At 43.6% G+C, this 14486-nt stretch overlaps 2 protein-coding genes across 2 annotated transcripts; both read left to right on the forward strand.

Moving 5' to 3' along the window:
- Window positions 1–837: 837 nt before the first annotated feature.
- six5 (SIX homeobox 5) lies at window positions 838–10975 on the forward strand. Its single transcript, XM_084951349.1, has 3 exons — window positions 838–1570; window positions 5051–6516; window positions 7483–10975. Exons 1-3 carry the CDS (start codon window positions 885–887, stop codon window positions 8157–8159), a joined length of 2829 nt encoding a protein of 942 aa, XP_084807475.1. The 5' UTR covers window positions 838–884; the 3' UTR covers window positions 8160–10975.
- Window positions 10976–11379: 404 nt separating this feature from the next.
- Window positions 11380–14474, forward strand: six9 (SIX homeobox 9). Its single transcript, XM_084951257.1, has 3 exons — window positions 11380–11788; window positions 13117–13277; window positions 14309–14474. The coding sequence occupies exons 1-3, from the start codon at window positions 11402–11404 to the stop codon at window positions 14472–14474; spliced, it is 714 nt and encodes a 237-aa protein (XP_084807383.1). The 5' UTR covers window positions 11380–11401.
- The last annotated feature ends 12 nt before the right edge of the window (window positions 14475–14486 follow it).

The raw sequence follows: 14486 nt of genomic DNA on the forward strand, positions 1-14486 counted from the left end.
CTGTCTTTGTTTTGTTTTGTTGCAATTTTTGCGCATTGCACTTTATGTAGTCCTGTGTTGATTGTCTGTTATATGCTATATGTAGCACTGTGGTCTTGGAGGACCGTTGTCTCGTTTCACTGTGTACTGTACACATGGTTGAAATGACAATAAAGCCACTTGACTTGACTAAATGAGAACTTCGGGACTCAAAGTACATTTATAAAGTATTTACTATTACAAGGCAGTAAGAAAAAAAATGTAGTATTAAACATTTCACATATACATTTGTGAGTGTTTAAATTCTCACTTACAGTTTGACATTGTATATATTTACAAGGAGAGGCCTGCAATTCAGAATCCAAAGGGGCCACACGAGAAACTGGGACTGTTGTGGAGGGTTGCTTATTCGTGTGGCCCCCTTCAACAGTCCCAGTTTCGCCCCTGCTTTAAAGTTTCATTTTTCCAAATTAAATACTCAAGCTAGTTATTGGACGCTATGGGGGATGTGTTTTTTGGGGGGGGGGGTTTCCAAAATAAAAGCTCTATGTGAGATTTCTTCTCCAAAATAAAAGCCTAATTTACCTCCTAGAAATTTACCGGGATGTCTTAAAAATGTCAGATATCCAAAAGCAAAGCTTTCTAATTAGCTTTGCTTCATTAAAAAATAAATTATGTAAATGCTCCGTATCAGTCTTTGCATCGGATTATTTGATAATCAGAAGCAACCGCTCTTGCTTTCCTTCCGATGTCTGTGCGGCTTGAAGAACAAAGGGGCGTGGCCGCCGTTGTTCATCGAGCACGCTCGCGGTTTGGAGGATGGGAGAGAGGACGGCGCTGCAGAGGGAGGGAGCGAGGAGGAGGAGGAGGAGGAACTACGGGTGGAAAAAAAAGTTAAAGTGAAAATGGCTTCCTTGTCTTTGGAGTCCACAGAACAATCTGAGAACAGCACAGGGGAGCCAGCGGGATCGGAGACCAAAGAAGAGAAAGATCCGCTCCAAATTTCGGAACAACTGCTCCAAAGTTTCCAAAAGTCGGCGCTGAGTTTTTCCACTGACCAGGTCTCATGTCTGTGCGAGGCCCTTCTGCAGGCGGGCAATGTGGATCGCCTGTGGAGATTTCTCTCCACTATACCTCCTTCGTCCGAGCTGCTACGTGGCAACGAGACCCTGCTAAAGGCCCAGGCACTGGTGGCTTTCCACCGGGAGGAATTCAAGGAGCTGTACGCCATCCTGGAAAGCCACAACTTCCACCCGTCTAACCACGGGTTCCTGCAGGACCTGTACCTCAAAGCCCGCTACAAGGAGGCGGAGAGGTCCCGGGGCCGTAGCCTGGGCGCAGTGGACAAGTACCGGCTCAGAAAGAAGTTCCCCCTACCCAAAACCATCTGGGACGGAGAAGAGACCGTGTACTGCTTCAAAGAGAAGTCCCGCAATGCCCTGAAAGAGTGCTACAAGAGCAACAGGTATCCCACTCCGGACGAGAAGAAAAACCTGGCCAAAATCACCGGGCTATCCCTCACGCAGGTCAGCAACTGGTTCAAGAACCGCAGGCAGAGGGACAGGACCCCGTCCGGGACCCACAGCAAAAGGCAAGACCCGCAACACTGGAAACACAATCCAGCTGTCGCCTTTATCTCTGTTTGCGCTCTAAGTTTGGTAGCAAGCAAGGAGTCACAGCCTGAGCGGCAGCAGCTGCTGTTTTTTAGCTGTCCTGTGTTTATCTGAAAGAAGCTTTTTTTCTTTACTTTGTCTTTTATAGCGAGGGCTTATCAGAAAAGTCACTGAAAGCAGCACATAAAAGCTTACCAATTAAAAAGCGCGCAGACCTACAGAGGGCTGCCTGCAGGAGTGCACAAATCAGTGTGGCAAAACTCAGACATGGCACGAAGTAGGAAGATGAACAGGAGGTGACTTCTGACAGCAGTGAGGCCACACATGTCTGACACAAAGAGCATGTTGCTTTGTTATGAAATGTGAGATCTAGGCGCCCACTGTGGCTCAAGTTTCCTGAAACCCTGCACCGCATCCTGCAGAGCCACAGGGTGACAGAGGTTAGGGGAGGAAAAGAGCGTAAACTAAGGCAAAGGTGGGAGTGTGGGGGGGGGAGGCTGAAATCACAGTTTTAAAATGAAGATTTCTGTAAGCAGTGGGAGGGGAAGTTTGTGAAAAGATAAGAAAGATAAGTTTGCTGTGCTGTATCAAACCCCACGGTCTGGCAGACTGGGGCCACCAGGATGCTTTATTTTCACACATTAACCACATATCACCAAATGTATCCAAGTGATAAGAACATGTTCCAGCTTATTTAGAAGTTTTATTATCAATTCATCTTAGTTTCAGTTACATTTCCACAGAGTTTTTGCTCATTTTAGTTTAGTTTCTTTAGAAAAGATTCGGTTAGATTCCGTTTTAAAACTGGGACACGCAACCCATCGTGTCATGCAGACATCCCAGTCTTAAAAAAACAAAGCCCCAGAACCTCCTGATGCATGTTGTGCTGACAAACTTGACCAAAGTGAAATAGACTAAAACTTAAAAATTAGGATTAATGTCAGTAGGTAGGTAGGTGATCATACAGCAACTTTTAGCCCCACTTTTTGTGATAATCCTGATGTTGCATTTATAAAGGTTTTTAGAGTCCGTAACTGACTACTGTATTATAAAGTCTCTAAAACAGCACCAATAAGTATTTTTGCCTTAATTCACAGGAACAAAGATCACCAGTAAACATTAGTGTAAATGAGCCTGTTAGCAAATATTTAACCTGCATTCCCTCAGTTGAAACGACAAAGTCGCTGTACAATGCAGTCAAATCAAACGTGCAGCTACCTGCTGTAGCGACCCTTTGTTAATAAGGGATCAGCTGAAAGTAGCTTCTTCTAAAGGAGGCATGCCAGAAACGGTTGGAGAACGTCAGCATTAGAAGAACGCTTTGATTATGTTAGGATTTCCGGACGGATACAAAATGATTTCTGCACCATAAAGTGGAGGCTACTCTCCCTTTAAAATCAAACATCCTGCTGAGGCAAACTTTAAAACTTGCAGGCGTCCTAGTTTTGAATTAGAAATATTTAACATATTTAAGAGTGACAGTATATTGCTGATTGGATGTGCTTTTGGAAAGTGGTTTGCTTTGTTGTTGTTTTTAAAACATACTCAATGTTTTGGCAATATTCTAGTAATATTGAATCTTAAATAATGCATTTATATCAAATTTAAAGTTTCACATGATGGTAATGGAAACAGCAGAGTGCAGTTAGAAGAAAAGAGAGTGTTACTTGGTACGATGAAGGTTGCTTGCTCAGTCTAATAGATTTGAATCCTGTAATATTGTATACACAGAGCTTAAATTCGATTTTTTACCATCTGCACGGCGTCATTGTCCCCTCTTGTTCACAAATGGGTCCGTTCTATCTTTTATTCCTCGAGCCATCAAACGTCTGAACATGAGCAGCACACAGCCTGCTCAGTTCGTGTGGCCAAAGTCATCCCTACGATACAGGAAGAGTGAAAGAGTGTTTAACGTGTGCTTGTCTTATGTTGATGGGATTGTTTTATTTGAGGTGTCTGCAAATGTCAGGTGACTTCCCCGTGGGGACAAATACATCTATTTATTTATTTAAAGTTGTAATGAATAGTTGATTACTCTCTAGCGGCCTGGCCTTGGAGGGTGGATGAGATTCATCCTAAGTCCCTTAATAGCCGGTTTATACTCGCCGTTGGCACCACAACAAATTGCAGCACGCGCCAAAAGTGACATCACAACTGCCACGTCCTGGTGTCGTTTCTGCTTGTCGGGCACCTCTGAACTGTGTTCAGTGACGTACTGGTGCAGGAGCTCAGGAACTCCCACATTACAGAGAGGGAGATGCTCCAGCAGCTGAGACAGATGAAACTTTCTGAAGAAGACTTTGGGATTTCTCTCCTTCCTGTTTCGACTTCTTTTATACTCCTACCCCGGTGCTGATGTGGAGGCCCCTCTTCTATTTTTAAAAGTAGGCTTGAAACTTTCCTTGTTGATGAAGCATATAGTTAGGGCTGGATCAGGTGATTGTGAATCCTCCCTTAGTTGCACTGCAATAATCTTGGGCTGCACTGAGCGTTTCTTCTTCACTCTGCATTTAATTACTAGTTATTTTTAATCTTTGGCTGTTTCCATAGTGTGTCTTCTGTCCTGTCTTCTCTCACCACAATCAGTTGTGGCAGATGGCCGTCACTCCCTGAGCCTGATTCTGCCGGAGGTTTCTTCCTGTTAAAAGGGAGTTTTTCCTTCCCACTGTCACCAAGTGCTCATAGAGGGTTGTCTGATTGTTGGGGTTTTCTCTCTATTGTTGTAGCAGGTCACCTGCTAATCGGAAGGTTGGTGGTTCACTCCTCGTCTACTCCCGTCTGCATGCCAAATATCCTTGGGCAAGATGTTAACCCCAAGTTGCTCTCAGATGCAGCCATCGCAGTATGAATGTGCGTGAAGTTAGATAGAAACAACTTTAAAAAAAAAAACAGCGCTTAAGTAGAAGAGTGCTATGAGAACCAGTCCATGATGGGGCAGGAGTGAATTAGATTCTGGATATTGTGGGTTATCCTGATGTGCACGCCTCTCCTCTCGGGTGGTGGACCGTAGATTCAAAATTCAGGGGGAATCACACTCCTTGGCTCTGGTGCTGGAGAGGAGTGTTTGCCTCTTTATCTGGCTGCTTAGTTAATTATTTACCTAGTTAGTTTAACAGAAAATTAACCAACAGCAAGTCTGATTATTGATTAATAATTTGAGCTCTTTCCAAACAGACACGTATTCACTGACTTTAAATTCTGTTGTAAAAGAGTTGAGGCTTTTTCCTCTTTTTGGTTAGAAGACTGAAAATCGTGGGCTGAATTTTATAAAAATAATGAATATATAATTATTAGCTGCAGTCTTACTAGTAGCTACTTTTTGAATCAAACATTTTTCAGTCTTAAGGTTTTGTTTTATTTGTGAGTTGATCTTAATTGTGTATTTTCGTTCATTTCTTGTAACATTAAAAACTCATTTGTCTGTGTGTGCTTCTGTCCTTTATATTTGACCATTTCAGTGAGTCCGATGGGAACCACAGCACTGAGGATGAGGCGAGTGCGATGGACGACACTCCCGACAAACCAGACGAGGCTGCCGGCTCCACAGCTTCCATCATCTCTGTCTCTGCGGTCCCGTCCAGCACCGGAGGCCAGCTCATCCTCAACGGGTCCAGCGGCTTCCTCACCGCCTCTCTGCTCAATGGCAACTCCCTGATCTCCAGCAGTGGTGCTGGTGTTATAATTAATGGGATAAATTTAGGTGATTGCCAGACTGTCACACTGAGTCCTGTTGGAACCAGCTCTCCTTTAATACTGAACGGGGCTCAAGTAATAACCAAATCTGGGGTTGGTGTGCAGCAGCCACAGCAAGCTGTTTCTGGGGTGGAGCAGGAAGTTTCAGAAATGGAGGCCAAGCCGAGCGGCGTTCCAGCAGTTGTTCTTAACACTAACGTCACGCCTGTCTCGAACCCCATCATTTCTCTTCCCCTGCAAACCAAGACCGAGAGTGACAGTGCAATGGGCTTCATCAGTGTTTCCGAATCAGAGGGCAGCAGCCAGACGGTATCATCCTCTTCTTCCTCTTCCTCACCAACCAGCCTCTCTTCACTAGTTTTAACACAAAACCACCAACGCCAGGACTCCCTCCCCCTCCCAGCGTCTCTGTCATCTGCAGGCATGCTTGTCTCCAGTTCTGCAGGGGAGCAAGGGGAGTATAGCGTCTCTGCTACTGCTCCCTCTACCAGCCTCAACCCTCCTAGCTCTGTGATTTCCTCCAGCAACTGCACCCCTCAGGTTTTCTCTCTGCCCCAGGTTGTGCCTTCCATCCAGGGTATACCAGTATCTCACCTGGTTCAGCACTCTTCAGGAGCCCAGGTATCCCAGTGCCCTCAGCTGGTCCCAGTATCCCCCCTCACCTCACCAGCGCCTCAATTTCAAAGCCCCCAGACTCTGAACACAGGAAACAGACTGGCACAGCAGCAACAGGAAGCCTCGGCAGCTATGTCTGAAGGTGCCACAACCATAGTTTCCATCTCACCGCTCAACAACAGCCAGCTCCCCCAGCACGTGATGCAACAACTGGGGGAGCAGACCACAAACTGTACACCCAGCAAAATCCAGACACCGCAGATTATTTCCATCTCTTCCCCAACACAAGTCGTCCCAGTCCCCCAGGCCAAAGGCGGCACACCGGCACAGCTCGTCCCACTCTCTGTGCCCCAGCTGGTACCAGTCTCCTCCATCCAAACTTCCTCCACCATCTCCTTCCCACAGGTGGTACCTGCCAGTCCTTCTATCTCCATCCCTTCTGCCCGTCTGCCATTACAGATCCTCACTTCAGCTCCTGCAGCTGGAGGGGTCCCACAGGCTCCTCTCAGGTTAAACCAGCTGAGGCCCATTCAGAGCGTAGCTCCTCCAGCCAGCACGGCCCCTACGGTGCAGCTCCTAAACTCCGGCATCATTCAGCTACCCTCTACCCCTCCAGGTACTCTCAATTCATTAAATATTTAAAAAATGTAGCACCCAGAACTAAGAGAAAATTAACTGATTATTGATTAATAATTATATATACATATATCTATGTGTATGTGTGTGTATTTGTTACTGCTTCCAGCTTCTCAGACATGACTTCTTTTTCATATTCACATGAACTGATTGTATTACAGTCAGAAAAGGTGAAAATTTTGAAGTTACTGTTAGTCAGAAAGAGTGCGCAAAGACATTTGAATGTTTTAGGACTCAAAAAAATCTTTTTCATTATTGATTAATAGATCATCATTGATTGTGTATGTGGTGCAGAAAGAAAAAACAATGACAGACATGTTTTTTGGGGGTTTTGTCTTGCAAATAATCAACAACATGTCACACAAGTCAAAGACGAGCAGACATTGAAATTTTTCGCTTAATCAGAATTGGTTATGATTAATATTTTGCTACCCACCTACCCTTGGAAAAAGCCAGAAACTATTCTAATTGTCATCAAACTACGTCTTTATTATATACTGAGGTATCAAAGCTTATCATTGGGTGTACTGGGGAGGTCCTCAAATGTCGTCTATATAGGGGGAAAAGTTGAATCTATTTAATTCTGATTGGCATCCATTCATAAATAAAAGTTTGAACAGCAGGTTGCCGTGTGCCTGAGATGACCGCATGAGGGAATATCCATTCTAAATAACATCATCCAAAGCCAACACTATGAAAAGTTATCTGAAGCCTGTGGTTCTGCTCAGATCCTCTGACCTCATGTGCAACACTGGACATGTTTAATATAAGCATCTACCAGCATGTTAGTATGTACCTGGGAAAATTTGAGGAATATTTATCAGTACAGTGTGTTTGTTTGCTGCATGCACTTATAAGATATAGCCCCATTGCTTTTTATATCAGCTGAATCTGGTTATATTGTTTAGATTGTTGCCAGTTTATCATTTATCATTCATATTCATAGGTAACCTTCTCCTCGGTGGTAGCCCCTACCTGAGTGTCCAGCAAGGCAAGCTGATTCTGACCATCCCAGCAGGCATTCAGCTCACCAGTTTGCCCCTAAAACCAGTCCCTGACGCTTCCACCATCTCTACAAACGGAGTGATCCCCATTCTTAACCCTTCTACCTTTCCCGTAGTCTCACAGCCTTCAACACCAACGCCCAGCAGCCTCGCCGCATCATCTCCCCTGAACTTCATCAGCTCATCTCCACCATACTGTGCTCAAGAGACTCCCATCCAAACCAGCCAAGTGCACGCAATCCCCTCCCCTCACCCGCTGGACCCAACGGCCACCCCGACAACGCAGAATGCTCTGACTCCAGAAAGCATGCTCACGCTCAGCCCCATGTACACTGGAGTGACACCAAATAGCCAAATGCCCCAGCCAGTGTGGAGCCCAGTGCCCCTCTCCACTTCAGCCAGTTTAACTCTGTTTGATGTCCGCACCAAGGGGGACCTACCTGTGGACCCAGCCTTGTTGGGTCTACCTGGTGGGGAGTCGCTGCTCCTGGGCAGCCCCTCTCCAGAGCAGGATGTGGAAGCCAGCTCGCCACTGGGGAATCCAGAGGAAATCGATGGAGAATCAAAAATCCTTACTCAGCTTCAGTCTGTCCCTGTGGATGACGAGCTGGGCTTATAGTTTATAAAACTGGTTCAACACCACAGATCTGTTTGTCTTGTTTGGATGACTTGAAACATTTTTATCCCACGTCATGCATCATATAAGATCACCATATTTTTTTATAACCTACAGCAGCAATTCTCACTCAGTAGACCAGGTGCCATTGTGGTGCTAGCCGGAAATTTTCCAGCTCTCTTTATTATGAATGGGATTATTCACCTGCTGGTTCAGATTACTCCTCTCAGTTTGGATTAAGATTTTTTTTTTTATTTATTTTTTTTTACTAAAATCAGTATGTGCCTTACTTTTTTTTTTTTTTTTTTAAAAGATCAGATCCGCACAGATGATTTCAGGATTAATCTGCTTGACTCACAAGTCTTGATGTTAGACCAAGACTTGTGAGTCATGGGGTCAGGGGTCATGGATCCTTCTTGTGGTTTTGTGGACTAACTCAGCTCTACTACGTCTGGGTTTCTGATATAGATCCACAACAGTGATACACTGTTCAAAAGGGAAAAATCTTTAAATGGTTCCCTCCCTGTCCTGAATTCAGCCTGAATATATTCTGCCAACACTCCAGCAATATCCCTTCATCCATCATCTCCCACTCATCCTGGACCAGGTCATAGTAGAAGGTAGCCTAAGCAGCTATCAACTTCAGTTCTTCCAGGAGGAAACCAAGACATTCCCAAGCCAGCAACAACAGCACACTGTTTCCAGTGATCAATCGTGGAGTCGTCCTGGTCGGATCCCTGAACCACTTCAGCTGGTTCTTTTTAAAGCAGAAGGGCAGCGGCTCTCCTCTGAGCTCCTTCTCACTTTGTCTCTAACTTTGAAGAATCTGATTTGCATCTCATGGTCTTATTCTTCCAGTTACCACCCCAAGTATCCCTAATATTTAATTCCTCACAGTGTAGAGTAGGAGTGTACAGAACAGTCGGACTCACCTCTCTTCAAAACAACTGGATCATCTGCCTAACTGCTCACGCCACACCAGTCCACCATATTTTCACCATCCACCAGTCCTCTTCCACACTTTCGTCAGGATAATTTAACTCCTACATGTGTAACAGGTTCACCTAACAAATAAAAGATCCTCGATTCTGGGTGGAGACCCAAATCCCTTTCGGGGTTGCGTCAGGAAGAGCATCCAGCATAAAAATCTTCCCAATCCCTAGTGAATAAGGGAGTAGCTACTTGTAGCAACAACACAAACTCACCCTAAACCCACAGTGGAGACTTTTATTTTTAACTTAGAGGTTCGGATTCTCATCCCACCCTGCAGGATGTCACCCTCCGAACATCTGACCACCGAACATCGACACCACCAGTTCTGTCAGTTAAGTCTATGAACACAGTCTGGCTGAATCTGTTGCCCAGTTGCAACGAGTTTGACCAGGAATATAGCGAATATTATAATCTTCACAAACATAGATCATAGCTGAAAGGGCTATATGACAGTATTTTATTACCACACGTTAGTAGTGTTGTTTTTATCATTGAACTGTCTGCAGTTTCCAGGATTCAGCACTGCCTGACCTTTGTTTAAAAAAAACAAACAAACAAACAAACCTATATATAGAACAGGAGGAAATAAAAGGGTTTATACTCTATGCAATGCACGTTTAGTTCTTCATAAGACACTATGTCGCACAGTGGTTGAGTGTAATTTTTTTTAAAGCCAGTACTCTTGGGAGATGAAAAGAAGCTGTGCTGAGCTTTTAAAAGGAAGCACAGCAGAGCATTACACTAAAACATGTTGCGATGTTTCCTGTTAACATCTCAGCATGTTAATACTTATAAGTGCCTTATTTTAAAGCTCACACGTTTGATGTTATTGATGTTCTGACTAAAACGTGCTATATATATTTGCTATGTACTCAACCAAATATCTGGATTCACTTCATATGGACTCTTTTGTGTCTACGTCTATGAATGAGTTTGTTCAGTGATACGCAAACGTGTCTTTTCTTTTTTTTGGTTGTGTGGTCATAGCTCAGTTGTGTTTTTTATTTTGTTGTTGTTGTATATTTTGCACATTTCATTCACATATTGTTTACGCTGCGCTGCCACGGTGTTATGACAGCGGTCGGACTCATTTCACAGTCTCTTAGTAAGAGTGACACAGAAAGATAAGGAGCCAAGAAGATTAATCAGGAAGTTGTGGTTTGTTCTTTTTAAGATATTGTACAATTTTTGAGTACAGCTCGATCAAAGCTGTGTGACCTTTCTGTTGTCATAACACAGGTAAGCGGTCAAACCTTTGGCCAATTATGGTACAAAAAAAAATCAGAAAAACACGTATAGTTACATTAGTGTGTGTGTGTGTGTGTGTGTTTGTTGGTCTCATTTAATCTATTTAAGGCATGCATCAATCAGTTAGTAGTTTTTCAAACAGTCCTCGAGGAGATGCTGTGGATAGGAAATGTTCATTATCAATTCACGCTGTAACGTGAGGTTTTCCAAGCTCAGCTTCCAGGACCTTAGCTTGGACAAATCAACCTGAATTTAGCTGAGTGTTTAAATTTGTTTGGGGGGGGTAAAGGGAAATGTTTTCATTGTGTTTGCTCATATTAGCCATTTCTTACCAAAGTATGTTGACATTAAAGCCTGCATGGCTTACGCACACATGTTCCTGGATTGGTTTTCACTCTCCAGCCTGACGTGTAACATTCATGACTCCAGACTTAACCAAAGATGTCGTGTGTTTTTGCTTTGTTTTTGTTTCTGAGTTTTCAAAGGGATCATTTGTGCCTCGTCTTCTCATTTTTGTACTCAAATGCATTCTATTTTTTATATTACATGATACTGTAATAAACTACATTTACAGAAAAGACTGTGATTATTGTGGATGTCCTCATGCGCCACAATTTGGAACTGTAGATTATTGCGAGTGAGGGGGGGTGACAACCTTTTGCTTCTAATTTGGCAAGAAAATTTTATTCAAATGTGTTCTCTTCTTTTACTGAGAAACCATCGTGCTCCGACTCTGCGTGCAAGTCAGACCAAAATGTGTGTGAGCTTGTGCATGCATGTGTTTGTACAAGAGAAGGAGGGGATGCATGGTGTGTTATGATAGCCCTGACGGTCTCAGGTTACCTGTGCTGGGGTATGATGATGAGTAATGCTACACACACATGCAGTTTACTTAGTTTTTGTTCATCCACACACACAAGAGCATAGAGGGAAGGCTTTGGCGCTCTCCTGAGAGCTGTTAGAAGATATTTTCACCTTACGCCTCAGGACCCGTCCATGCAGCTATGATCTTCACAGCAGAGCAGGTCACCTGCGTGTGCGAGGTCCTGCTGCAGAGCGGCTGCATTGATCGTCTCGCCAGCTTCCTCCGCACTCTTCCTCCTGCTTCCTCCTCCTCGTACCCTGGGGAGCTTGAGAGCGTGCTAAAAGCCAAAGCCGCGGTGGCCTTTCACCAAGGGCGCTTCTCAGACCTCTACACCCTGCTGGAGGGCTTCCCCTTCTCTGCACGCAGCCACCCGCTCCTGCAGCAGCTCTGGCTGCAAGCCCACTACATAGAAGCGGAGAGGCAGAGGGGCCGACCCCTGGGAGCTGTGGGGAAGTACCGCGTGAGGAGAAAATTTCCTCTACCAAACACCATCTGGGACGGAGAGGAGACCAGTTACTGCTTCAAGGTAGGCAAACACTAAAACTGCATGTTTTTAAGTAACTGAAGTGTGAGCTGCATTTAATCAAGTAGTGTACTGGCACTGATTGAAGTGGAGCATAGTGTACTTGTGGGCTACTAATACTACTATGTACAAGTCGTGTACTATCACATCTGAGGAATACTGCATCTTTAATACATGTATGTGACCTCTATAGTATAAATAAATAATTTATATTTTTGTGCTTTGCATAAAACATTATCTTTCAAGTATTTTTATAGTAATGAATCTAATTATATGTAAATATAAACTGTCCCACCCTGGTTTGGTGAGTAAAGAGTATTATTAATCTTAAACTATTGGTTCAGAGCATTATAGGACCAGTGGGATGTAACTTGGTATTTTACTCACATACTTAATTTAAGCATTTCTATGCAGCATGCTGCATCTATGCCATTGTATTTTGGCTTAAAATACAGTGTTATGCAAATCTCGAGCCACCCTAATTTCTTTATATTTTGCTTCTAAGGAACTTACTTGTAATTGTTTAAAGTGGTCTTGACTAATAGTTCTCCAGGTTTTCTGAAGCTTTTTCAAAGTCTTTCTTTGGACACTGGCTGCTGTTTCACTTAGGTCAGCTACAAGGATTAAAAATATTTTCAGAGGAATGGGTTTTGTTTTAAAAAAAAATAAATTGTTTGTTAGTTATTCAGAAGGCGGCACGGTGGCATGGTGGTTAGCACTGTTGCCTGACAGCAAGAAGAGATTGAACATCTCTCCGGGTACTCCGACTTCCTCCCATAGTCCAAAGACATGCAGTTAGTAGGGTTAGGCAAATTGTCCAGGGTGAACTGCCTCTTGTTCTGTGATAGCTGGGATAGGCTCCAGCCCTCCTGCTACACTGACAAGGATAAGTGGAAGAGAATGGATGGTTAGTTATTTGGAACCTGTTAACACTGACCTAACTCAAGGATGGACCAGTGCTGTCTACATGTAAGGGGTATCTTTAGGCACTTCAATCTAGTTCAGTCTATGAGAAATGCCAAAGATAATAGTTTGACAGGCATAAAAAGTTTGGCGTTTTTTTTGCAATTAGTCGAAAGGTTTAGCTCAGCAGGGTGTGCAATGTGTGCTTTAAAAAAATGAGGAAACTGAAAATGTGGAGACAAAAACAAATCTCAGTAGAAGGAAGGTATCTAAAAGTCATGTATGTAAGAAATAGGAAAAAGACCTGACACAGAGATGCACATGGCCCGTCAGCTAATAAGAGATGCTATTACAGTTTCTGGATCGCTCACATATCTTCTGATAATAATGTCCAGATTTCACTATTTATTTTATTTAACTGCAAACAGGAAAAATCTCGGAGTATCCTCAGGGAGTGGTACCACCGTAAGCCGTATCCCTCCACCCGAGAAAAGCGGGAGCTAGCAGCAGCCACCGGCCTCACCGCCATCCAGGTCAGCAACTGGTTCAAGAACCGCCGGCAGAGGGACCGCATAGCGGAGTTTACCGGGTCAGTGAAGGGCACCAGCTCGCTGTAAGCTGAACTGCTGTCCTCTTATCATTCAAAGAACCCCCATGTAAACTAATACTAATAATAAAAAGTGATGAACGCGTCTAGTTACCTCGAAAGTCGGAGCTGGGAGCGACGTACGAAAAACAGGAAAGAAAACGCAGTTTTACTTATGTTTAAGCGCACTGCTGCCATCCTGGATTGCTAAATCGTAGTTTGGGGCTTCTCCGATTTGTCAAATTGTAGGTCCGACTTGAGTGTATGTTGCAGGTGAAACGTCAGACTGGGAACAGGGAAATTCCGACTTCCGACTGCTAATGGAACGCGCCATCAGTGGCCCACAGAAAGCGAATGGATACAATGAATAAACAAACCGTTGGCGTTTAGCATTAAGTAATAAAAATCGTGATTTGTGCTGTCTGTAATAATTTTAATTAATGACTCTAAAAAAAAAAAATCACCTACTCATACTTTTAACTTAAAAGAAAAATGGGTCTTTACAGAAATCATTGAGTTTTATACTTTTCGTTAAGAAACTGATTTTTAAAAAATCGCGGAGTGATTTTAAAACATTGCTACCATAAACTAACTCGATTCTCTTACCTTATAGTCAGGCTAAAATAGGTCCTCCTTTTTTCCAGTAGCTTTTTTTTTTCTATCACCAAACTAAATTACATAAGCAGTACATATCATTTTAAAGAAACTGGTATTTTAGTTAATGTGTATTTCATGCACATAGTGATAGGGTTCACTGATAATTCTGAAATTTCGAGTCAATGTTGTGGAAAAAAAACAAGCGAATGGCTCAACGATTTTTTTCCCTGTGAAAACTAGAAAAAACCATCTATGTGAAGCGAAGCATTTAATTGGGTTGTACTTTCTACAAAGCGCTTTAAGGAGACTTTAATCTGGCATGCCGTAAATAGAATTTATCACTGTGGCTCACGCGTTGAATTTTGCATAATAGCACCAACTTGTGGTTACAGTAAGACATTAACTTGTACTTTTTTCTAAATCTCATGATCCTTCAGTTTTCAGACAGGCTCTCGAGGACCTTCAGAACAAGCCTACCCATCCTCTGACAACGACCTTTCACCTCCAGGCAGTCCCCAGTGCTGCAGCGAACCACCTCCACCCCTTTTCCATCCACTGCCTCCTCCACTGCACCACACATGTGGAGGGCATCCAGATGTTTAAGCTGTCCAGTGG

Source organism: Perissodus microlepis, chromosome 14 (genome assembly GCF_051167445.1).
Source record: "Perissodus microlepis isolate ML-2025 ecotype Zambia chromosome 14, ASM5116744v1, whole genome shotgun sequence".
Lineage (NCBI taxonomy): Eukaryota > Metazoa > Chordata > Actinopteri > Cichliformes > Cichlidae > Perissodus > Perissodus microlepis.